Raw genomic sequence first — 10,148 nt, 5'->3', positions numbered from 1 at the left:
TACAATATCTTTAATAATACAAACATAACATTTAAAAGTATAACATGTTTTAAAAGTGAAAGGTAAATTCAGTGATACAAGAAGACGGCAATACCACCAAGCTAAAATTTTATTGATAATAATGTTTAATATATATATGTTAATTGCTACAGATAGTGTTAATGTATTTTTAACTTTGAAAGAGTTCTGTTACCGGAATATAAGATTTCTATTCTAATTTAATATGGGGCCTGTTATACACAAGGTTAATCTTCATTGGAGTAATTTGTTGGATAATCATTTTAAACAACATTTTGTGTCATTTATTTATTATATTTTTCTTAGATTGATTGAAGCACGATGGCAAATCAACACAATCGTGATCCACTACATTCATGAACTCTGTAGATAGATGGTGACTGCGCATGCTTGATGTAAGTTCAGTGTATTAATATCCCATAATGTTTTGTATCGTTTTCCTATGCAATAGTGTCGTTGTTGAATGCAATAGTGTCGTTGTTGAATGCAATAGTGTCGTTTTTCCAATGCAATAGTGTCGTTGAATGCAATAGTGTCGTTTTTCCATGCAATAGTGTTGTTTTCTCTCAACTGCGAGAAGTTGAATCTCTCATTTGATGCGTTAATTCTGAGAACCTACTTTTGATCTTTTCGTAAGCACAAAGTTATATACATACACAGGTAGAGAGAGACTGCATACGTTCAGCAATACGAGCAATAAATCAATCTAAAAAGTATTTTTCAACAAATAATATTAGCCTGTATCATTGAAAATGGTATAGCAATATAAAAAAGATATGACGTCACATTTTATATTTACTTTTCACAAGCAAGTGTATTGGATGAATGCACTTACATATAGAAAGTTGTCAGCAAATACGTTTTGAACCATTTGTAATAGTGGGTACTGCAAAAGACTAATGCACGCAGCAACAATGCGGCAGATACCGTAAACCGAACCAAAGTATTTAGCAGGAAATCTAAAAGTACAAGAAAATAACTACTAAGAACAAGAAATTGTATCTGCAATTCATCAGCAACATAAATGTAATAACCTGTTTTTGTAAATGAATAACAATTTAATTAAATAATTTAATTCACGAATCCAAACTTACGCCAATGCAAGAAAAGCCACTAGAAGAGCATAAAGAAATGACCTTCCTATTATTTCTAAGATAAATGTTAGTATTTGAAGTTTTAGAATTGGGATCATCGAACAGACACTGAAAGACACCGTCACTAGATTGGTTATAATAAGTGCCGGAATAAAATCTTGAAGATCATCAAAATGAGAACGTATACTGAGGCCTGTCATAAAAAAAGTAATATTATAAAATATTATTAAAAGGATGTTTTCTGGTTAATTTTAACCCGAGACATCGTAAAATAGATTCCCAGCTTCATTCTACCGTTGAAATATGTTTCTATAGTATGAATTAAAAAAAGCCAAAAATTACATACTTTGGAAATTTGTAGACTCGTTATCTTTAACATTAGTTACCGGTACAACTTTGGTCTTATTTCTATCAACAACAATTCCAAAGCAGAAAGCAAATACAATAAGAGCAGGTGAGAAAGCTGTAAAAATCTCGCTGTATGTTGAAACTAGAAAAAGAAAAGATTTTATATTAGTTTACAAAAAAAATGTTGTAAGAAAGAATTGCTATTTAAATACCGTATATGTTCGCTGCGTCTTCTCAGCCGTCGTCGTGGTTGACGTTTTATTCTTACCGCCCTGTCATCTCTCTCTTCATCTTTGTCAAAATTATTGTCTTCCTAGCCATCGTCTTCCTCTCCTTCTTCGATATCGTTCTCATCACCTTCCAATAGTCTTTGTCGTCATCGTCGTTTTCGTCATCGTCTTTTTCGTCATCGTTTTTGTTGTCATCATCTTTGTCGTCATCGTCTTTTTTATTTTGAATTATGAACATTATTTATTAAAACATACAAACATAAAAAAACATACTTATGTCCGTAGAGTCGCCTGTAAGTTGCTGTAATCTTGGATTTACAGTTCCCAAATAAAACAGGTGTATAAGTTGAATAATTGAGAACCACATCAACAATAATAAAAACATCGGAGAAGAAAGACAACTCAAACGTGTTTTGTATTCAACATCCACCCATAATGTGTCGTTGTTAGAAGTAGTGGCTGGATCACTTCCCGACGCTAACAAGAAAACAAATGGATTGTGTTTTGTGTTGCTGCTACAGATAGATTCAATCAAAAGGAATAGAAATTTCAGATAACAACATCTGCACTGCGCAATATTGTGACGTCAGTGAAAAAATGGACTACAATAAATATTATATTTACAAACATAGATACAAAAGGCATAATATGAAATAAAAACTAATGTTTAAAACTGTTTACCATTAAACTCAGAGAGCTCGTTTTCATTTACATTGCTAGTACCACCATAATTCACTGGCTTCCTCTTTTCCAAATCGGATGGTAAAGGCCAAGGAAACTTGTATTTCGGCAATAATACTGTGTTAATGGTAAAGAACACAGTTATCCCAGCTAAAAAAGAGAAACTTGCCATCATTGATATCCCTGCATTATAAGCAATCTATATAAGAAAGAAAGAAGAAAAAATAGCTGTGCCTTTTAGTCGCCGTTGTTGTGTTATATTTGTTATATTAAACCGAATAGTTCGATATACTTAAAGCCGGAGTTAGATATACCTAAGCCATATTTGAACACGAACCTGTATAAAAACCATTATTATGGCAGATGATGCACAAGCGCCGGATGTAAGTCCAATAACAGTTGAACGAAAGTTACCAAATATGTTTCCAACCTATAGAAAAAATGAAGTAGTTGTTACGAAAACCAGGAATTTTGTAAGACAAATATGGCGCCCTATACACGATATGTCACAAGTCACGTGCACTGATTTTCTACCAGCTTGGTTTTAAATATTCAATTTTTAATTAGTCAACTAAACACCGTAACAATTATCTATGGATAAAGACGGAGATATTCTATCATTGTATCTTTTTGACATGTTCCAAAGTTGCTCTCTATTTTTAGTGTTCTTGGAGAGTAGTGTTCAGTGTGCGTGTTATAGATATTGTGATATTCGTTATTAACGTTACGTGTTAGCCGGCGGTGTCAGGGTAAGTAAATTACGTACAGTAAATGAAGAACGTTGAATACTGTTACAATAGTTGGTTAAGTGTTGTCGTTTCATACAAGTACATAGAAAAGGGTAATTTACTTAAAGGTTAAAGGTCAAGCAAGGTTTTGTGTTTGTAGCATTTCAAAGCGTGGCAGACTGGACAAGTGCCGCTTGTAATAGCAGGGCCACCTCGCCGATTGGTGAATGTTTCGTTGACACGTAGTTGTTCGTAGTTTATAGTATTTTGGCATTATATTTTTTTTCTAAACAGTTCATACATGTTGCCTTTGTCCTTTACATTCCGATCTGTAGTTATATGAACGATTATAAATTGCATTAATAATATGTTCGTTGCCAATATGATATCATATAATGAGTTTAAATGATCGATGAATTTTATGAAAATTAAATGTATAAATATATGTCATGTTTATGCACTGAATTACATTTTACCTGAGAACTTGTTACAAGGAGGTTGGAACTTCCAGTTGCCAAAAGATGTAATGCAATAAAAGTGAGATTGGATGTTGATGGTCCGCTAAATGCAAATATCAAACATGCTAACAGAATGAGTGTACTACACAGAAAAAGAAATAATACAATATTTATGGAAATATTAAAGACACTACCGTCATGTGACCTCATTATTATGTTTACAAATCTCCAATTATAAAAATGATTTTAGCATCTACATTGTAATTTTATACAAATTCAGTTAAATTTGCTTTGATACTACATAACGTTTATTAAATTAAATACAAACTTCTTGACATACAAAAAAAAAACCAGAAAGAGCCTTGACACCTAACCCGTCCTGGTGACGAGTCGATATCTGCATTCAAATTTAATTCTCTCGTAGTAAAATGAAATGAGGTAGATTTATGGTTATAGTAATTATAATTAACAGCATACAAACCTGCTGATTAATCGTGCTATTCTGGTGCCGAATTTATCGTAAATAAAACCAAATATCAGTGCACCGGAGTTGTGCCCAAATATTCCGATGATAAATACAAGCTGAAGGCGTGCGTCCTGTTCTGCGCATGTCGGATAACCAGAATCAATATTCAGATCAGATGAACTGTTGTTACCATAATATGTGACCTGTTCACTGTTCACACATAAATCGCTGAAGTAGCCCCTGTCCCGAAGAACAAAGACAAGCGATGGCCATCCGTACGCCGGTCCTCCTAATATTAAACACTCCGCAAGGCTGCTAATCAAGATTATTTTCTTTCTGTTTTTACTTAAATCCATACTGCAGAAAACAGAAATTAGGTAATTAATTAAAAGATATGTCGAAAATTATCAAATCTGGTCTTCATTCGGTTTGTTTACGTTTAATGTAAGATTGACATCACATTATTATTACAAGTAAATATCTTACCTTAAATAAAAAGTAAACGCATGCAACTAAACTTGGAAAAAATCAGACAAGGAGTCTGTCGGACAATACATCCAATCACAAACAATATGACAAGAGTGTCAGTAGAACATGAGAAGACAATCTGCGCAGGCCCAGCAACATATGACACTTTATTTAATACTTCCAATACTGTGGTTTTATCGTATTTTCTCAACCTTAGATTATAAAACGAACCATAAAACATGACCGTACAAGAACAGTGTGAACTCAATATTTTGGCAAAGAATCAATTGATGTAGCCTACTTTTACAATGTTAAATGTCATTATTATTATTCAACTGATTACATTTATCACGTTGCCACATAGACAACAATTTACATATGTTTAATAGGCCTATTTAATTTGTCCATGCACTTTCTGTTCTTTCTTTCTTTGTTTCTTTATGCCCTTTCTGTTCTTTCGCTCTTTCTTTGTGCCCTTTCTGTTCATAAAATATTCTCAAATACAATGTTTCACTTTTTCATGTAATACCATTAGTGTCGTTTTCTATGCAATAGTGTCGTTTTTCCATGCAATAGTGTCGTCTTCTTTCCGCTTCTAGGTGGTGAATCTCTCATTGGATGCGTTTATTCTCAGAACCTACTTTTGGTCTTTTCTTCTTAAGCACAAAGTAATACACATACACAGGTAGAGAGAGACTGCATACGTTCAGCAATACCAGAAATAAATCAATCTAAAATAATAACTGTTATAAATTAATTTATTAAACTTTATCGGCAACATTATGCGGTATAGATAATTGACTCTGATCGAATGATAAAAGCGCCGCTGAATAATGAATGCGCCGCCGAATGATAGAGGCGTCTAGGGATGATAAAAGAACTGAAAATGAGCTCAAGAAGTCAATGACGGCGTTCCATATTTATACAGTATGTGTTTTGTGAATCATACTGTGAAATTCGTTATTACAAAACGCTAGTGTTAGCGGTATCCGTTGCCATTATGCTGAGTACATTTCGTAAATGAAGAATAACATTCATTAACATTTGTTACTTCATACAGTACGAAAGAAAAACCTCAAAAACCAAAAAGATTATGTTAACGTTTGTGCGTTGCGCTTGCGTGGTCACCAAACACCTGGTATTCTGAATTTCGAGGGACGCTGACGTCACATTTTGTATTCATTATAAGCAAACAAGTGTATAGGAACACTGTATTAAAACCACTTACATATAAAAAGTTGTCAGCAAATACATTTTGAACCATTGTCAATAGTGGATACTGCAAAAGGCTAATGCATGCTGCAATCATGGCACAGATACCGTAAACCGAACCAAAGTATTTAGCAGGAAATCTAAAAGTACAAGAAAAAAAACAGAACAGATTTACACAGAAATCTGACAAACCTGTGGAATATATCATAACAGCAATTTAATTGCACAGAAGACATGTATAACGTAGTACTAAATAACTGTCACTAACAATATGTTTAATTAAAGATATAACCGATTGGTAACTTACGCTAATGCAAGAAAAGCTGCTATAATGGCATATAGAAATGTCCTTCCCATTACTTGCAAAATAAATGTTAGTATTTGAAGTTTTAGAATTGGTATCATGGAACAGACACTGAAAGACGCCGTCACTAGATTAGTTATAACAAATGCCGGAATAAAATCTCGAAGATCATCAAAGTGAGAACGCGTTCTGTGGCCTGTCACAAAAAATAGTAATAGAGTGGTTTCGATTTCAGACTACCTAAAACAATAAATACGTTATGTTCGCTCATTTACGCATGCGCATGACAGTGTGGACAGTAGAACGTGCCTCGTTACTCGATTTGACACAGTTTTAGCGGCAAAGCGATACAATAGGTCGACATTCGAAATTGAAAAGTTCCTTACCTAACCCAGTCGTGTAGTAAAATTATAGCTTAACATACGTTTTTCAGATAAATTAGAATTTTTGAAATGAGCTTAGACATGTACATTATGAATAAAAAACAAAATCATAACATACTTTGGTTGTTAACATCATTATTGTTAACATTAGATAACATTTTGGTCTTATTTCTGTCAACAACAATTCCACAGAAGAAAGAAAATACAAGGATAGTAGAATATAAAACTGTGTAAATGCCACTGTATGTTGAAACTAGAAAAAGAAAAGATTTAAATTATTAAGTTATAACAATAATTACAGAGAGCATTAATTGAGTATGAAATCTTATCTTTAGAAAATTACCAAGAGAAACATTACGACAGTAGAAAAAATGCATCTGAAATTCTGAAACTAACGTTAAAGATGTATTGTCCCTTTGAATAATTCCAAAAAAATATAAAAAAATCGTAAAAAAGTGAGTCATTTTGAAGTATTATAATAGTTATTAACTTTTACCAAAAATGATTCGAAAAAAAAAAAAATTTAACTGAAATACAGACGTTTTTTTGTTCAAAAAATAACTTTGACTTCCAGTCAAAGTTTTCGATCAAAACATTTCTCATAATGCAACGCACTTGTTTGGCTACTCTGTATGCATAATCATAAAACTTCCTCGCGATCTGTGTGGAAACACCTCAACCGTGACGAGTTGTAAACAATCCTAATTAGCATCATGCATAATGCATACTCGTGGTTTGAAATCTTTGTTTACTTTCGTTCGCAACGATTTTCCAGACGAAATGTAATCAAATTAATTTACGTGTTAATTACGTAAACTTGTTTTTTCTGGCTCGAATTTTCGACTTATAAAATTTAGAATATTTTGACCTTCATTTTTTTGTGTTTCAAGGGACAATACATCTTTAACTTTCTTAGAAAACATGTCGCCTTCTTTATTATTGTAATTATGAATACATGCTTACTTGTGTCTGTAGAGTCACCTGTAAGTTGCTGTAACCTGGGATTTACAGTTCCCAAATAAAACAGATGTATGAGTTGAATAATTGAGAACCACATCGAAAATAACAAAAACATCGGAGAAGAAAGACAACTCAAACGTGTTTTGTATTCAACATCCACCCACAATGTGTTGTTGTTAGAAGTAGTGGCTGGATCACTTCCCGACGCTAACAAGAAAACAAATGGATTGTGTTTTGTGTTGCTGCTACAGATAGATTCAATCAAAAGGAATAGAATTTTCAGATAACAACATCTGCACTGCGCAATATTGTGACGTCATTGAAAAAATGGACTACAATAAATATTATATTTACAAACATAGATACAAAAGGCATAATATGAAATAAAAACTAATGTTTAAAACTGTTTACCATTAAACTCAGAGAGCTCGTTTTCATTTACATTGCTAGTACCACCATAATTCCCTGGCTTCCTCTTTTCCAAATCGGATGGTAAAGGCCAAGGAAACTTGTATTTCGGCAATAATACTGTGTTAATGGTAAAGAACACAGTTATCCCAGCTAAAATGGAGAAACTTGCCATCATTGATATCCCTGCATTATAAGCAATCTATATGTAAAAGAAGAAAAAGAACTTCCTTTTTAACCGCCGTTGTTGAAATGTTGATTGAGATTTTTTTAAGATTTAAACCGTAGAGTTAGATCATACTTTTACTGAGTTAGTAGGCTACTCAAGCCGTATACGATATACACAAGTGCTTTTGTCGCAAATGGCAAACCTGTATAAAAACCATTATTACAGCAGACGAGCCACACGCGCCGGTTGTAAGTCCGATAACTGTTGAACGAAAGTTACCGAATATATTGCCAACCTACAAGGAAAATGAAGTAATTGTCAAGAAAACCTATTCATTCGTCATTAACGTTCTGATGTGCCTTCATTTTTACAAGTTAAGTTTTGTATATCTAGACTTAGTTTTTATGAATAATTTTATAAAATTTCACAAATTTTTCCAAAATGTATCCAATGTTTGATCAGAAGGAGTTTAAACGATCATTACAATGAATTATTATATATGTTTTACTAAATTACATTTTACCTGAAAACTTGTTACAATAAGATTACATTTTACCTGTGTATTTGTTATAATAAGGTTGGAACTTCCAGTTGCCAAAAGATGTAATGCAATAAAAGTGAGATTGGATGTTGATGGTCCGCTAAATGCAAATATCAGACATGCTAACAGAATGAGTGTACTACACAAAAAAGAAAGAATATTTCTTACAGAATTATATTCTTGGTTATGAGTTAATATCTATCCGAGATTTAAGTTTCACTTCATGAGGTGGTTGTGGTAGATTTAATAAACATTTTCTATACAAACCTGCTGATTAATCGTGCTATTCTGGTGCCGAATTTATCGTAAATAAAACCAAATATTAGTGCACCGGAGTTATGCCCAAATATTCCGATGATAAATACAAGCTGAAGGCGTGCGTCCTGTTCTGCGCATGTCGGATAACCTACATCAATATTCTGATCAGACGAACTGTTGTTACCATTGTATGTGGCCTGGTCATTGTTCACACATAAATCGCTGAAGTAGCCCCTGTCACGAAGAACAAAGACAAGAGATGGCCATCCGTACGCCGGTCCTCCTAATAAAAAACACTCCACAAGGCTGCTAATTAAGATGGCTTTCTTCTTGATGTTTTTACTTAAATCCATACTGGAAATTATAAAGACAATTATTTAAAAAACATCGAACGAAACAAGATCAAAGGACTTTTTTTATAATAGAACTATAAACTATCCCTTTAGGCCTGTATTTAAAGATTTGTCAATTTGGAAAAATTCTCTTTGAAATTACCAGATCTATTTTGGTTAATGCATACTATTAGACTGGTCTATATTAGAGATTGTGACCACATAATATAAATAATGTATATATAATAATAATAAATGATATAATTAAATATCTTACCTTAACTAAGAAGAACATTCAAAACCGATGTAACTAAACAACCAGCAAACAAGTGTGTAGCAGAGTTCTGTAGAATATGGGGCGATAGTCATGCGCTCTAGTACAACACACTACTGCAGCTCATTCAAATTTATGTACCGTATACTGTAATATAGTGTTATGAGGTTTCTGACTTGTAATGAAGGCTGTACTCGCTTGACTGTAGTAACACATATATTGTTTATTCAGTATAATACTTCAACTTGATGATACAATAATAATGATACAACTATTAAGAAACAGAGGATTAGGTGATGCTGTCGGTGAGATGTGAGTGTGAGTAGGTCTGCTTCTGGAGAAATGGCTGTGAGGTGTGTCTGGGCTCTTCTGAAACTTGGGGGTATATTGGCTCAGTTCATTTGCATATGTCAATACGTCATTTCAGAGGTTACTGATTGGTCCTAAGTTGATCCAGGGGTGTTTAAGTAGAAGTGATTAACGGTATAATAAGGTATTTCAATGAAACACTGTCAAATCTGTACTTAAATAGTGTCAATTTCTCCTGGTTTAACGATGGGAAAGGTCACAAAGTTAAGCAAAGTGTTTTCTTTAGGGGTTCAATTATAAACTAAATGGACTTTAAAACATCTGGATAATTTCTCCACTGGTCTTTCTGGGCCAAGTTTGTGAACTATATTTGAATTCTAATACAAAGGTTGATTTCTTAATTATAAAAGTATATCATTATATTACAATACTATAAAACATGAAACTACAACAACAGATAATTTTGGAACAAAACATAGGAAGAATATGCGTTTTAAAACAAGTTAT

At 33.0% G+C, this 10,148-nt stretch overlaps 1 protein-coding gene across 1 annotated transcript; it reads right to left on the bottom strand.

Moving 5' to 3' along the window:
* Positions 1 to 41: 41 nt before the first annotated feature.
* LOC140044360 (uncharacterized) lies at positions 42 to 9,426 on the bottom strand. Its single transcript, XM_072088838.1, has 19 exons — positions 9,336 to 9,426; positions 8,736 to 9,080; positions 8,484 to 8,607; positions 8,130 to 8,222; positions 7,762 to 7,960; positions 7,354 to 7,557; positions 6,509 to 6,643; positions 6,011 to 6,203; positions 5,720 to 5,843; positions 5,173 to 5,222; positions 4,039 to 4,380; positions 3,576 to 3,699; positions 2,709 to 2,801; positions 2,372 to 2,570; positions 1,964 to 2,167; positions 1,459 to 1,602; positions 1,113 to 1,305; positions 854 to 977; positions 42 to 724 (listed from the first exon to the last, which is right to left on the bottom strand). Exons 2-19 carry the CDS (start codon positions 9,077 to 9,079, stop codon positions 620 to 622), a joined length of 2,994 nt encoding a protein of 997 aa, XP_071944939.1. The 5' UTR covers position 9,080; positions 9,336 to 9,426; the 3' UTR covers positions 42 to 619.
* Between the last annotated feature and the right edge of the window lie 722 nt (positions 9,427 to 10,148).

Source organism: Antedon mediterranea, chromosome 3 (assembly GCF_964355755.1).
Source record: "Antedon mediterranea chromosome 3, ecAntMedi1.1, whole genome shotgun sequence".
NCBI classification, from domain to species: domain Eukaryota; kingdom Metazoa; phylum Echinodermata; class Crinoidea; order Comatulida; family Antedonidae; genus Antedon; species Antedon mediterranea.
The sequence above is the reverse complement of the archived record's forward strand: the minus strand, read 5'-3'. Positions and strand labels throughout refer to the sequence as shown.

What these genes read in the sequence shown, in the direction of transcription:
- LOC140044360 (XM_072088838.1), bottom strand. Translation starts at nt 9,079, where the DNA reads ATGGATTTAAGTAAAAACATCAAGAAGAAAGCCATCTTAATTAGCAGC. An exon ending in TTGCTGACAACTTTTTATAT is followed by an intron (nt 5,223 to 5,719) that starts GTAAGTGGTTTT and finishes TTATTATTTTAG; the next exon opens with ATTGATTTATTTCTGGTATT. An exon ending in CGAGCTCTCTGAGTTTAATG is followed by an intron (nt 2,168 to 2,371) that starts GTAAACAGTTTT and finishes TTTTCTTGTTAG; the next exon opens with CGTCGGGAAGTGATCCAGCC.